Here is a 16064-nt window from a genome sequence, read left to right on the forward strand (position 1 = left end):
TCCTGTTCCACACTCAGCGCAAGGAAGCACCTGTGAGCATCTCAGTCTAGAAGGACATGTTCACTCACACACTGAGACCTCGTCACAGGACTGACTGTAGAATGCTTCCTCTCCCCACACTCGACCACCACGTAGAAGGCTAGAGCTGGCTGGGCCTGGGCATTTCCCTTCCCCCAGCTCAGGTAGGCTGTGATTTTACCCCAGCAAATTAGCCTCTAGCTAACTAGTTTCTCCTGAAGGCAGGCTTTGCCCAAAACCCTGCTAGTCATATTTTAAAATGGTTCCTTTTCTCCTCCCACTGCTAGAAGCACACGGGCATTTTTTCTCTAGTATTTGCTGGGAGAATCTGGTCAAACTCCTGGAGGGAAAACTAAGAACAGTGTGAGGGTGCTGCCTAGGACTAGATTCTCTCTGGGCACCCAGCAATTTTTCAGTCATAGTTCAAGTTTTCCTGTCCGGCACTGGTTCCTGAGGCTTTTTCCGCTCATGAGTCTGGGCTTCGGTGAACCGGGACTCCCCGTATGTTCCTTTCTGTCTCTGCAGTCTTAGGGGCAGGGGTCTGCCCTGTATCCTCACCGCTCTTACGGATCCCAGAATTGTTGATTTTTCAGTCTGTTCAGTTTTTTATTTGTGAGGATGGAGTAGTAACTTCAAGCTCCTTACAGTCAGCACCAGAAACCATAAGTCTGTTCTTTAGTTTTTTACTTTTTTCAGAATGTCAGCAGTTATTACCTATTGAATTTTAATAAAAACAGAAAATGTAATCACTATTATTCATTTTAATTTGCCATTAATAGATATAGACAGTGATTACCTGGCAGAAAGATCCATTGAAGAAGTTTATTACCTTTGGTGTTTGGCTGGAGGTGACTTGGAGAAAGAGCTTGTCAACAAGGAAATCATCCGATCTAAACCACCCATCTGCACACTCCCCAAGTAAGGAAAGAAAACTTCTCTTGGAAATGAAAAAACATGTCTGGTAATAACATTAGAAAAAAATGTTGGTTGGGTGTTTTTTTTGTTTGGTGTTTTTTTTTTGTTTTTTTTTTTTTTTTTTTTTTTTTGGTGGCTAGCCCAACTAAGTGATTATGGAAGCAACTGGAAGTTAACACTTCATTTGATTGGCTAGAGATTCTGATTGCAAGAGTTCTCATCAACATTTTTTAATGTTTTTAATAATATCTTTTAATAAATTGCTTCATCATCTATTTGAAGTAAAGTTAGCATTATGGAATATCTAGTAATAATCGATGTTAATGAAAAGTATACAAATCAGAACAGTAATATTTAAGGGAGTCAACTTAAAAAACTAGGTTAGTATGTCTGTTAGGAAGAACTATGTTCTTTTTCCAAATACATTTATAAATGAAAATGAACTGTGTGGCCTCACTGCATGTCCTAGAGATCATCACTGTGCTTAGTGTGTTGAAAAAAATCTGCAAATCTGCATGAGAAGATAACCATGCTATAAATCAAATTGGAAGTTACCTAGGCCAAAGTTGTCATTACTGTAACATTGCTATTCATATATATTCATAAAAATAGGAACCTGATTTTCCTGAGCTTCTACCAATGCTTTAGTATTTTAATTTTAGATTTTAGGACTTAAATTTGATCTTTGTAGGTAACTGTAGAAATCATCTGCTCATCATTTTTTTGCACTTGTTAAGCTTATAGATTATTTTGATAGATCATTAGTTTTCAGCTTTTTTTCTCTCTTAAACTGATTTTTTTTAAATACTAACTTCAATGATACCACTCATACGCTGAATTAAATAGACAATCAGAGATAGCATGATGGAAATTGCAGGAAGAAATGGTTTGAAGGATATGTAGATTCTTAAAAGTAATTCTCTGAAATTCTGAACAAATTTCATCCATTCATTATTCAATATTCTTTCCCCTATAAGGTTGCCCTAGAATGTGCTTTTTCTTTCTTCTTCCCTTTATCATTTTTCACCTATGTAAACTTTCTCAGTGTCAGCAGAGTAATTTTAGCATGGAGCCTGTATGAACCAAGAGTTATAAATGAGACCCTTTTACTGCTGAAGGGCTTTATACTTAAATACCGAATTCCTACCAACTCAAGAGATAGCTAAAAATGAGACTTTGAAGAAATCTCAACCAGCAATTACATTTGTTTTTTTATTAAACATCCAGTCAAAAATTTACTTCTTTGTTGATAAAGGGATTGGTAATTTGGAATAAATTTTATTTTCTAGGAACAATAAGTTAGATTTTGTGTTCTTATTATAATTATTTTTTTAAAATCTCTTTTCAGTTTTCTCTTTGAAGATGGTGAAAGCTTTGGGCAAGGTCGAGATAGAAGCTCACTTTTAGATGATACCACTGTGACATTGTCATTGTGTCAGCTAAGAAATGTAAGAATGATATTTTGCCAAATTTGCTTCAGATCTTTTTTCAAAAAAATTAAGCCTTACAGATACACACGAAGCCTTGTATTTCTCCCTGATTTCATAAAATATAGGAGAGCTTCTGTAAGATATAAGCCCCAGAGTAGAATTGCTAGAAAATGGCATCTGTACAACTTCAACCTTAATACCTATTGTCTGGTTGTTGACAAAAATGATTTTTATCAGTTTATCTTTACACCATCATCGGATAAGTTTTCTCATTTCTCCGCTTATTTGGTAACATTTTGTCTTAAAATAATATGGAAACTAAATAATAGTTTTTACTTTAAATGTTTTCTACACAAGTACTTTCACCCCTTTTTTATCTTTAATGTACTAAATTTTTAATTAGAAAAGACAAGCAGAAAAGATATTTTTAATATCCATAACATTGAGGATACTAAAACCAAACTTTAAAAAGATGAATTAATGATTCAGTAAAACTTAAGAAAGTTTTCTTTACTTAAAATTTTGACCTGTGAAAGAAATAACCTGAAGTTTTACCAAAATAGAGTAGGTACACAGCACATCAGTTTTTAGAGAAGAGCCAGGCATAGACCCAGTGTTTGCCAAATTCTCAGTGTTGGGTCAAAGATTTTTCTTTGACTTTAGAAATTCTGGGAGTAACTCACGTGGATGCACAGTGACTCTAAGCAAGAGACATCAGTGCAGGCTACGCACAGAGCTTGAACTTCTATATCAATCCTTAGGGGAGCAGAAACTCTCTGCCTTCAAGCTGGAAGTTGAAGAGCAGAGGGGCAGGCAGGATGGCATTGACTTTAATCACCCCTCCCAGGATGAGGGGTGGCTGAGACTTTCATTTTACTGCTGCCTGCTTGCTTATGTTTTTGACAGATACCTTAATCATGGCAATGTTATTTGGAGCCACATTTATTGTAATGACTTTTTGAAAAAAAATAATTAGTTGAATTCTGTCAGTTGATTTATCAGCTATTTGAGTCATACATGTTCAAAGTATGATGTGAGAAATTCTTTTGAATCCTTCTCCTAGCACCTTTTCTTTTGACTTAGTTTGTATTACGCCAAGGCAAGAATAAATCTGACTTGGGCTTTTAATTAATAGATACATGAAAAGGTACCTCTTGTTAACCATCTTTCTTCATATAACTTAAAAATATTTTATCTATTAAGTTTTATACTGATGTTAGGGTATTTCTGAGTTGTGTTTGGGAAAACACCATGATGGGTATCTAACATTTATGAGTGATACCTAGAGGCAAAAGCAACCAAAAAATGAAAAGCTATTTACAGCTAAACCTTAATCAGTAGAGGCATGGCATGTTCGCATGTTTATGATGACTTGGGGGGAAAGGCGGTACATGGGCAACGTATGTAACCTGCAGTTCTATATCCCCCATAACAATAAGATGAAATAAAAAAAAAAAAAAAGAACTAATTTTTAGATTCTGTTTTTTATTTTTCTTGGTACCTTTATAAATACATAATGTTTACATTTCCTCTTAAATACAGATCAATGCTGCTGCCAAAGATGTTTATACATAAATATTTTGTCTTTAAATTTATAGAGATTAAAAGATGTTGGTGGAGAAGCATTTTACCCATTACTTGAAGATGAGTAAGTATAGTCCCATTTTTACATTTATTGTTCTTTTCTATTAATATTAGATTTCTAAAGTTTGTACATTTTCTTTAAAAAAACATTTCATAAATGGAACATAAAAATATGGTGGTTTGGTTTATTAAAATTTTGTACTTATTGGTCAGTTTTTTTTTTTTTTTTTGCTTTTGTTATTCTTGTACAGCCAGTCTAATTTACCTCACTCAAACAGCAATAATGAACTGTCTGCAGCTGCCACTCTGCCTTTGATCATCAGAGAGAGGGACACAGAGTACCAGCTAAACAGAATTATTCTCTTTGACAGGCTGCTGAAGGTAGGGATTCTAAAGTGTAAAATGGTAGCCCATACGTAATTCTCTCATGCATGCGCTTAATTTCATTGGTAATCCTCAGGGAATCGTGAGGTCAAGAGAAGGCTAATCCTTACGAACTATCTTTCCCAATTAATTTTCTTTAGTTATAAAAATTGTACACGTTCATAGTAAGTAAAATTAAAAAGTAAGAATATGCTATGGGAATGTATGGAAAATCATGTTAGATGAAGGAATACTATACTTGTTTTTTAAAGAAGACTTAAAGAGCAATAGGAAAAAGAACCAATATTGAAACAGAGAAATGGATAAAGTAAGTAATATAAATACAGTTAGTAAATCTGTTCAAATTGTTCATTCTCACTAGGAGTGAAAAAACAAAATAGGGTGTTTTTTTTGTTTTTTTTTTTGTATACTGATTAGCAAAGTGAACAATGATACATTGAAATTGGAACGCTCATTCTTTGAGAATAAATGTGAATAGACTGAAATATTTTGTAAAGCAGTTGGAATATATATCAAGAACCTTAACATCTGTATCCTTTGTCCTAATAATTCTCTTCTAGAAATTGCTCCTAAAATACAAATTTATAAAAGGACAAATTTATATGTGAGATATAGAAACAGCCATAATAATAGCTTATAGTCATTGAACACTTTCTCTATTACCATGTTTTTACAAAGTGCTTTACAAACATTATCTTTTTTAACCCATATGAGGCTGGTACTATCATCCTCCATCTGACTCATTCAAAATCCTTCCAGAGCACAAAATAGAAGGGATTAAAAAACATGGAGAATCAGCTCCTGTTTTTGATTATATTGTACAAGTTTTGCAGGTTGCTTAGGAGTCCAATCCACTGCTTATATATATATGTATTAATAATACCAAACACAGTAACTACAGATACTTTGAAATTTATTGTAGATCATTTCGTCTTTATCGCTGGTATATTCTGACTGTCTAGACTAAAATATAGTACTTGGTAATTTGAGACATTTTTCATTTCTTTTTTCATATCGTAGGCTTATCCGTATAAAAAAAATCAAATCTGGAAAGAAGCACGAGTTGACATTCCTCCCCTTATGAGAGGTTTGACCTGGGCTGCTCTGCTGGGAGTTGAGGTGAGAAAGAAAAGAGAGGGTTAGAAGTCGATTAATGATGCTAAGAAAGGATGCAGAAGGATAGGGCTTTCCGAATATATATTTTTCAAGTTATTAGAAAATTATATAGTAAAATGTGAGCATTAGAATATTTGGCAATTTTATTTGAAAGGAATGCAGGAAAAGAACAGAATAAAAAATATAATTGAAGGTTTGTTAGATTTAATGCTGTTTAATATTTGATTTAATGGTGCTTACAGAAAATATCTTGATTAATTTTAAAATCAGAATATTCTAAGAATATATATCAGTTACAGATAGTCCTATTTATAAAGTACGCTCATTATGGAATATAATTGCCTATTTATAAGTGGTTCTAAGTTTGAAAACAATCTTTCAGTCCAATTTGTGTCTTGTCAAAATCACTAACGTGATCTAGTGGGTTTTGGCACACCTGTTCCACTTGGACTGTGCTGCCAAGAGAAATAGCTACTTTCTGTCATTCTTTTTTTTTTTTAATTCCTTCAACTATTTTTAATCCTTTTCAACTCTCCATTGGAAGAATTTCCTTTCTTCATTCCTGATTCCCTGGATGAGAATCTATAAATACCCTAGAGTTGGGTTGGTTAATTTACAAGAATGCCTGTTGTTCCGTACCGTACGTTAGAATCATTAGATTGTAGAACCACATGACGCTGAAGTCCAAGAGGACTTTGGTATCCATTGTCCGACTCCCATTAGGTGGATGTCCCAGAGAAGCTGATATAGTAAATAACGTCAGAACTTGAACCCAAATTTCTGGCTCTTTCTCTACCATAATGATAAGCCAGAATTCATGCCGGGTCCTTATAGAACAGGATCAAAATTTGAAGTAGTTAATTCGGTTATTCCTTCTGTAATAGTAAAAATGTCAGTGACCCTGTTAACCCCTAATGAGTCTATAATTACACGATATCCGCTCTTTAGTTTATCCTGAACTTCCGTTTCGTGGTGCTGGACTACCACTCCTCTGAACAGTCTTATTTTATTTTTGCTTTCATTGCCAACTTGAACAGGGAAATTTCTTGTAGAACCACCTCCCTCCCAAAAATTTATCTCTTCATGAAAGTCGTCACTTGTGAGAGAGCAGTGACTAGAGAACAAGGTTGTGTTGTGGTGGTGGTTGGCCAAGCATCCTCAGTAGCCAAGGGACTCACGCAAGACCTTCAAGGTCTGCCCCAGCAAAAGGGCAAATTGTCTCTTATCACAGACCTTCATCCCTGATCGTTAAAGATGTAGAGAGTTTCTCTCAAGTCGAGGTGTGCCTTGGGTTTGAATGTGCCTACGCGTAGTTGGGTAGGTTTTCAAAGATAGATATTTATAAAAATAGATTTTTCTAGATTGCCAGTTGTATTAAGGCCATGGTGAATTAACGCATCTTCTCTTGCTGTTTGCAGGGGGCTATTCATGCCAAGTACGAAGCAATTGATAAAGACACTCCGATTCCTACAGATAGACAAGTATGACTCAGATTTTCTTTTTAAAGCAACCTAATGATAATTCTGCCAAATCTTTAAATTCTAGGAAGACATGAGGAGATTTTCTTTCGTTCATTATGAGTGCTTAGCCTCTGCCGTGTACAGATAGTGTTAGAGTGAGCACAATTCTTGTAATTTAGTGAGTTAGAACAGCACTTTAAAGAAATTTCTGTCCGGTGACCTTTTTTTTTAATAATTGTATTTCTTTATCTGAAAAGTTTGCTCTTTTTTAAAGACAAGGTTGTAAAAGAAGATATTTTTGAAATACACTCCTTTTCAAAAGAAATAGTCTTTTTCCCCTGATTCAGTACACATACAACTTCTCTGGTGTCTCCAGAAAATCAATAAAAAATGGGAAAACATTAGACACTAGGTTGATGGAGGTCGTCTATTCTGAAATTCGTATTAGTCTCTCTTCTTATTTAGTCAAGGAGTAAGAGTTAAGGGTTTATTGGGGATCACTCTGTTACAGCTTCGCCTCACTGCTTTGTTATTTTAACAGATTGAAGTGGACATTCCTCGCTGTCATCAATACGACGAACTGCTGTCGTCACCAGAAGGTCATGCAAAGTTTAGACGCGTATTAAAAGCCTGGGTGGTGTCTCATCCTGATCTTGTGTATTGGCAAGGTAACTTTTTTGGTTATTAAGACTCTTCTTGGAGCATGAGGAGCTTATCGCATGACTGACAATTTTAAAAATTAAAACAAAATGTCATAACATCCTTGGCTTTGGGAAAAGTCAATACTAAAGCTCTGATTCATTTTTCGAGAGGTTTATATGAGAATTTCTTTTTAAACTTAACTGCCTAGTAGAAGATATTATTTAAATCCTTGATATTTAAAATGAAGGAATTTGCCATCATATTCATTAGGAAAGCAGAAAAAAATATTTGCTGCTATTGTAATCTTTGTGGATACATTTTTTTAATGCTTTTGCAAATAGTTAAATAATTTTGGGCTAGTTGAGACTCTTACAGTTAATGATTCCCAATTTATTCTTAGCATGGTTAGGAATTAAATAATAAGATGTCACCCTAAACCTTTCGTTTTATTTATTGTCTTTTTTTTTTTTTGTATCTTTCATGGTCCAGATCTTTGATTTTTAGATTTTGCCATTATTATTTTTGTGGTCATTGGTAAAGTCGTGAATGTGAAACTCATTCCACCCAGCCCTGTGTTAGAATGTGTTGTTATAAGCAGCTGCTTTTATAATTTAATTCTCTATTTCTTACTGGCCATCCTTAAAGATATTATTTTCCTTAGTTCTGTTCTGTTCATCTTAGAGGTGTTTGATATTCTCCTAACAATTATATTAATAGGTAGATTTATGTGCATTCTTTCAGCATGATACCGTATGAACATTATCAATAAAAGAAATATGTCATATATTTGTATTTCACTTCACAGTTTTTGAAGGATTTTTTTTCATGTTCCCAAGGCTAAAGAACATATCAGGCAAATCTCTCTATCTCTTAGATGAGAAAACATGTCTGAAAAATATAAATAATTATGAAGATCACATACGGTAGCATCAGAGATGGGACCACATCCAAAGCCTCCTAACATCCTTATATTTTTCTATTAGTGTATTTCTTTCTTCAGCTCATAATAATGTTGATAATAATAACTGATTTGTATTGGACCCTTACCACATGCCAGATACTGTCATTCACTTCTCACAGTAACTTGTGAAGTAACGCGTTTCCGCATGGGTTATACTAATACTTACAACATTTAATCCATTTGGAGGAAATGCAAAGAACTAAATACGGTATATATCTACAGTTCTGTTACATTATATTCATTTGATTTCTGTCTCCCAATCCCTCCACTTTAGGTCTTGACTCACTTTGTGCTCCATTTCTGTATCTAAATTTCAACAATGAAGGTAAGCCTCTTTATACTTTAAATTATCATTGTGCATATGATTCTAAAATATTTGATTCAAACATGAAATGGTTTTGTTTTCGTTTTAAGGTTCTTGCTCTCTCCCTAGGAGATTTCTGTGAAATAATCTGATAGACTCATTTTAGAGGATGTGAAGGATTAATTTATTACTGGATAGTTTCATTTATGACCCAGTTGTAATTAGAGATTTGGTGGGGATTTGACTGATTATTCTAAATGCATTCACCTACGTTGGTGACTAGTTTTATGAAAGTGGAGAAACCTCTGACTTCTTCTGAGATTAGTTTTAGGCTAAGTATACTTTCTAAAGAATTTGTAAAGAAGTCAATATTTGCTACATTTTCACCTAATCTTATATCTCTGAAGCCTGTCATCATTTCAGACACCACCTCCTTAATGAAGACTTTTCTTATTCTCTTTCCTAGGCCCATACAGCACTTTATATTTTAGAAAATTTGTGTCTATCTTGCGTTCTAGTTCCTTATATACTAATGTTGTAATCCTTTTTTTGACAGTTTTTTTTAATGACTAGTTTTCTGTTTTCTACCCTTCTGCTGTAATAACTTTTTTATAGTAGGTTTTTCAGTAAATACTTGATAAATTCAAATGACTCAAATTCCCATTCCTTGATATCACATATAGAACATGTTACCATACATCACTTGAATGTATAGATGCCTAATCTCAGAATCTCCATCTTTTCAAATTCTATTTCATGTCAGAATATGCATAGATTTCTGGAATTGAGTAGATCTAGTGTAATCCCAGAGAACTGAAATTTCACTATTTGAATGGTTTTTAAAATCCACCGTTTTCTGATACCCTCACTCATTAGCCTAGAGTTTTTGCTGGGTTTAGTTAGGTATAGCCAATTATCATCACTCATACTGGCCCAAGAATAGTAAAGGGTCTGTGTTTGCAAATACAGGTTATAACAAATGTTCCTTTTTTTTTTTAAATTTCAGAATATTACGGGTGTACAAACATTTTGGTTACATGAATTACTTTTGTATAGTTTGAGTCAAAGTGATATGTGTGTCTGTCACCCAGATAGAACAAGTATTCCGAAATTCAAAGTTCACAGACTCTTGTTTGCATCAGCAGTAATCAAGGGTCGCGAGATTTGTATAGCTTGTAAATAATGATTGTGTTTAGAAATTTATAAAAACATAAAGTTCAGGTGACAAAGGTTTTTATTGCTGTGGGATAATGATTGCCACAGTAGTTTGAAATTGAAGGTATAGGATGATTATCTTTTGTCGTCCAAAATATTTTCTGTTTTAAAGTTCAGAGGCTTTTTTCCCCTTAATTTGTGTTTCCAGCACTTGTTACCCTAACTGTTAATTAATAGCAAACTCAAGGAATGTGTGCTAAGTGAGTGAATTATTACTGGTTGTTTACCGTATTAACTAATTTTTTATATGCCTTTGCTTCATTCTTTCTTAGCCCTGGCTTACGCATGTATGTCAGCTTTTATTCCCAAATACCTGTATAACTTCTTCTTAAAAGACAACTCACATGTAATACAAGGTAAGAAAATGTCTTTCCTTTTTTTTTTTTTCCAGGGAAAGTGCTTATATCAAAAGTAACCAGTACCCAGTTAAATTTATGATTTTGACCCAGTAAAACATGGTGATGGCCCATCACTGAAACCTACTACTATTTGTGTCCCTGACAATTAGAGTTACAAAATGCTTCACCATGGAGCATGCTTGCCCTGAATTAGTAAAAAGCTTAGACATTGTTTAATTGTGTAAGTAGATTATTAAAAACACTTCTCAGCCAGGCGCGGTGGCTCACGCCTGTAATCCTAGCACTCTGGGGAGGCCAAGGCGGGAGGATCTGTCAAGGTCAGGAGTTTGAGACCAGCCTGAGCAAGAGTGAGACCCCGTCTCTACTAAAAATAGAAAAAATGCACTGTGCGTGGTGGTGCACGTCTATAGGCCCAGCTAATTGGGAGGCTGAGGCAGGAGGATCGCTTGAGCCCAGGAGTTTGAGGTTGCTGTGAGCGAGGCTGACGCCACAGCACTCTAGCCTGGGCAACAGAGCGAGACTCTGTCTCAAAAAAAAAAAAAACCACATATCATATAAATCCAGCCATCAGTGTTTGGCATTGGCAGAACAGAAGGAAAATGTTTTCATGATGAATTAGGTTTCTTCAGTAGGTTTATTCCTTAATTAGCCATGTAATTTCATATAGTAATTATTTTTATCAGGCTCAAATAAGAATATTTAATAAACTGGAGCTTAGTTATGGAGAATTGCCTGAGGCATGAATTTCTGGAGAGGAGGAGTTGTTTAGAAATTAAGAACTGTATGCTTTCATCAATATACAGTTGAATGCTTATGATTGTTAATGTTATGTGTCGCTGGCTTCTGAGTAAATTAGGACTATAAAAACACAGTCACTAACTGGAAGGAGAAATAAAAAAGCTGAAGAGAAGTTAAACCCGGAAGTTTCCTGGGTCCTTCAGTTATGTTCTAGGTCTCCACTGTGATCTGTCACTCTTGAAGCCGATGTAAATTGTATCTCTTTGTTCAGAGAGGAAGAGGTGAGACAATAGAGAAAATGAATTCTGTTGCAATAGAATAAATACCAGGTCAAGAAAAAGTATCACTTGGATACCCATTATTTATCCAGCATGGGTAAAATTCACGTTAGATCAGTAATTCGGCTTTATCAGGAAATACAGCACCTCCTCCTCTTTTCTTTTTGACCTGAAGTTCTTTTATGTAAAATATGTGATGTTGCTTATAGGTAAATATCTATAAAATACATGTGAACATTAGAAGCAAAGTTTTGTTTGAGAAAAATAAGGAAAGACTTCTTGTACCGATGGAATGTCAAGGAATTACTACTATTTCTTTTTGTTTGTTTGTTTCCAGACAGAGTCTCACTCTGTTGCCCAGGCTAGAGTGAGTGCCGTGGCGTCAGCCTAGCTCACAGCAACCTCAAACTCCTGGGCTCAAGCGATCCTCCTGCCTCAGCCTCCCGAGTAGCTGGGACTACAGGCATGCACCACCATGCCCGGCTAATTTTTTCTACATATTTTTCGTTGTCCAGATAATTTCTATTTTTCAGTAGAGACAGGGGTCTCGCTCTTGCTCAGGCTGGTCTCGAACTCCTAACCTTGAGCTATCCTCCCGCCTCGGCTTCCCAGAGTTACTATTTCTTGAAATATTAAACATAAGAAATTTTAAAACTGAAAAAGCAAAACAAACATTATTTTTAGAGGTTATTTTCACCAAATAATTGGATTGAAAAATAGATATTATTTTATTGAAGGAGAGAGTTGAGGTAATTAATTAAAGGAAAACTTTCATGGAGGTATCATCATTTCACTTTAAAAAAAGAAAAGGAAATTGAGCTCATTGACATGTATTAATTTTGGTTTTTTAGTGAATAAAAATATGATGGTTACTTGCCCTTGCGTAGATTGTTACCACAATCTTGTTTAGATCAATTTACATAGTAAATTAGCAAGAATAGTAACTTAGAAAGAATGGAAAAAATGAAAACAAACACTCCTCACATTTCAACTGAACCCTACGAATAGGATTAGAATCAAAGTTATTTTTTTTTTTTTTTTTTGTTGAGACAGAGTCTCACTTTGTTGCCCAGGCTAGAGTGAGTGCCGTGGCGTCAGCTTAGCTCACAGCAACCTCAAACTCCTGGGCTTAAGCGATCCTCCTGTCTCAGCCTCCCGAGTAGCTGGGACTACAGGCATGTGCCACTATGCCCGGCTAATTTTTTCTATATAGATTTTTAGGTGTCCATATAATGTCTTTCTATTTTTAGTAGACGGGGTCTTGCTCAGGCTGGTCTCGAACTCCTGACCTTGAGCAATCCACCCGCCTCGGCCTCCCAGAGTGCTAGGATTACAGGCGTGAGCCACCGCGCCCGGCCTCAAAGTTATTTTTAATTGCCTGCTGTGTGCCTACTTTGTGATTAGCATGATGTTAATTCTTACTTCTAAATATGCCAAATGCACAGTTTTAGATGGAAATAAATTAGAAATGTAACAGATGCCTACATCTGTATATATAAACAAATTTGGGGCATAACTATTCTATTAGTGCCTCTTATTAATGTTGTTCCTTATTCCTTATCTAGGGATCTGTTACACTTTCTGAATATTCAATAAATGTGAAACAGATTTAGTATTACTAGAGAACATGTGTTTGTAGAGTTTAGTAGGAAAACATCGTATATCATGTGTTTAATTTGTGACTCAGGAAATAAACTGATAGCTCTGAAGGCAGAGAATAAGTTGTGGCATAGTTTTTTGGTACGTTTGTTTAATAATTAGCAGTAAGTAATTAGAGTAATAAAAAAACGAAAATGATCTATTAAAGTATCTGTTTTTGATGGAGAAATTAAATCTCATTCAGTATGTAAATAAAACTATATTTGAATTTAATGTGTTTGAGGTACTTTGTAAAAATGATAGTTATCTTTGTTGTTATTCAGAGTATCTGACGGTGTTCTCTCAGATGATTGCGTTCCATGATCCAGAGCTGAGCAATCATCTCAACGATATTGGCTTTATTCCAGATGTAAGTACTTGGTGTACAATAGAACATGAGGTGAAAAATAAAGGAGGAATTCGCAGCACAAAAGAATGTATTTTTAAAACTTTTATTGGCATAAAAGTCCACTTCTGAACAAGTTACTGCTACTAATTACAGCCCTCTGTTAAGAAATTTTTTGTGGTTACCTTCCATATTCCTACTTTAAGGAAAAAGATCTTATTTTTCTTAACATACTTGATACTATCGAATTGTTTCAAAAAAGCCATTAGTGAGAATGTTGCATTCAGCTGTGCTGTGAAGGGTTTTCACTTGGATTTTATGATACTGAGGCCTGATTTTGAAGAAATAGGAAATTGATGCTTAAGTGTAATGTTAAGTAGCTGCTTTTGTATTTTGCTTGACATAGTACCTTGGAAGCTGTGACGGATTTTGCTCGTTACTTCATTAGCTTGCTAAAATTCAGAGTGGACACTCAAAAGTTAGCCAGGGCGTGGCTTAGCCTGTAGCCCATTCGTGGTTTGTGGCCTGGAGTCAAGCCCGTTTTAACAGGCTGTTGGATAAACATTTATCAAACATTAGATTGTACCCCATAAATATATACAATTGTTATTTGTCAGTTAAAAATAAAAAAATAAATGAAAGTGAAAAAAATTAATAACAGAGGTTACCTGTTTGGGGAGGGAGTTGAAACCGGTTGCAGAGGTGCACGGGAAACCGTTCAGTTGTCACACTTTACATTTAAAATTTTTTTAACACTGTGACTCATTCAGAAGTTATTGAAGACACCTGCCCTCAAGCAATTATACTTTTTCAGGGAGATGCTTTATTGAAAAGTTACTGGTAAGAGGACAAAAATGTTCATGTTCCATATTGTTAAAGTAGCAAATACAATTTATAAAATATTATGGTGTCTCGTTTTCATACAATGAAATTTAGTATATATAAGCATATACACAGAAAAGTTGAAAAGCTACACTCTAGAACATTAATTACGATTATATTGGGTTGGAGGAGTTATGAGTGATTTGGGGGGAAGTGTAAGTGTAGTTTTCAATTTTTTTTTCATTGAACATGTTATTTTTGTAATGTGAAATATTTTCTAAAACTATATTATATAATGTTTAGTAGAACACTATAAAGCAGTGTTTTTAAAACTGTTTATTCCTACAGTACATAGGAAGAAATTGTATTTTATATTGAGACCCGGGACACAAAAAATTGGGGGTGGTGCTGTGTGTGTGTATGTAACTGAAACAAATTTTATAAAACGTTTTATGCTTCTGACATGTGATGCATTTTATGATTTTTTTAAATATCTACACCCAGTAAGTTGATTTTGTGAACCTCAATTTAAAAATTACTTACATAAAGGATTTTTTAAAAATCAATTAAAACTTATCTTTAAAATTAAAAAGGGAAAAATAAAAGGCTGTTGGAATTATATTATCATAGATTTTTATAAACCTCAAAAAAATGCTTTTTGAGATAAAGATTTCCTTAGTCCATCTTAAACTTCTTTGTTTCCTGATTGTGCCTTTCCTGTAAAAAAAGGCTTACATCCAGAAACTAGTATATTGACAATCAAGATGAGGGCGAAAAATGTTTATTAATATATGAAGACTCAGTGCATTTAAAGTGTTGACAATAATGCTGATAGTATAAGTATTTGCAAAGTGCTTTGAAGTTTAAAAATAACTTTCATAGACATTATTTTCATTGGATTCTCAAAAACAAATTTGTAAGGTATATGAAGCAAAGGTTTTCAGCATTTAATTGATAAGGAATTTAGTCTTCATGAAGGTAACAAAACTAGTCAAAGAACTAAAACTTTAACTCACATCATTTGGCATCAGCCTTCTGCCTCCAGTCTGATATATTTTCCATTGGGAGAACAAACGCTAAAACATAGGTTTACTTACGTCTAGTTCATTGCTTTTTGTGTTATGCTCTAACTCTGTGATATAATCATCAGGCCTCCTTAATAACCTTACGGAGAGATGCCTTTCATTTAAGGACAGCAATTTTCTCTCCTCACAAGAAACGCAGAGTTTAAGAGTGCATGCTAAAAGTTTAATTTAAGGTAATCACTAAAAGAATAGAAAGAGAATATGTAACTTCTAAACCAATGGAGGAGGGCGGGGTAGCACAAAGAAAAGTCAGTTAATGCTGTAAGAATGGAAAGAACATAGGAAGAATGTGAGCTAATTAAATCACCTCGTGAAGATTTTTCAGATGTATGTTTAAATCCATCTCCATGCTATTTATAGATAAATATAAAAATTTAAAAATAATGGTCAAAGAGATAAAAAGCGTATGTCAGGCAAATATTCACCAAAAGAAAACTAATGCAGTGACACTAATACAAACTAGTAACACAAAAGAGAGAACACAAAGTGGACTCACCCATATGTGGAATTTGATCTACGCTAGCGATGGCTTTACAAATCAATCAAAAAAGGAAGCATTATTGAATAAATGGCCCTGACACAGTTGGGTAGCTACATGGAAGGGGGTGTGAATGAAAGTTTAAATTAATTCCACGCGTGAAAGTCAATTCTCTAGATCTACTAAAAGACCTAAATGCGGAATGTCATATTTATATTTTCTATCTAAGAAGAAATTCTTACTAAGGTTATAGAAAGTATAAAATGTAAACTTAAAAAGAGAGCTTTGGGA

General features: G+C 34.4%; 1 protein-coding gene across 2 annotated transcripts in view; it reads left to right on the top strand.

Annotated features, from left to right (window-relative positions):
• The window catches only part of TBCK (TBC1 domain containing kinase), a 97056-nt gene that overhangs the window by 42515 nt on the left and 38477 nt on the right, over positions 1 to 16064 (top strand). For both annotated transcript variants that reach the window (XM_069459202.1, XM_069459203.1), the window contains exons 11-20: positions 798 to 936; positions 2282 to 2381; positions 3962 to 4011; positions 4199 to 4328; positions 5352 to 5450; positions 6866 to 6928; positions 7449 to 7575; positions 8785 to 8835; positions 10302 to 10385; positions 13327 to 13412. In XM_069459202.1, the coding sequence (XP_069315303.1) occupies positions 798 to 936; positions 2282 to 2381; positions 3962 to 4011; positions 4199 to 4328; positions 5352 to 5450; positions 6866 to 6928; positions 7449 to 7575; positions 8785 to 8835; positions 10302 to 10385; positions 13327 to 13412 (929 nt within the window). The remainder of the gene's footprint in view (positions 1 to 797; positions 937 to 2281; positions 2382 to 3961; positions 4012 to 4198; positions 4329 to 5351; positions 5451 to 6865; positions 6929 to 7448; positions 7576 to 8784; positions 8836 to 10301; positions 10386 to 13326; positions 13413 to 16064) is intronic.

The sequence above is a fragment of the Eulemur rufifrons genome, chromosome 26, assembly GCF_041146395.1.
Source record: "Eulemur rufifrons isolate Redbay chromosome 26, OSU_ERuf_1, whole genome shotgun sequence".
Classification (NCBI taxonomy): Eukaryota; Metazoa; Chordata; class Mammalia; order Primates; family Lemuridae; genus Eulemur; species Eulemur rufifrons.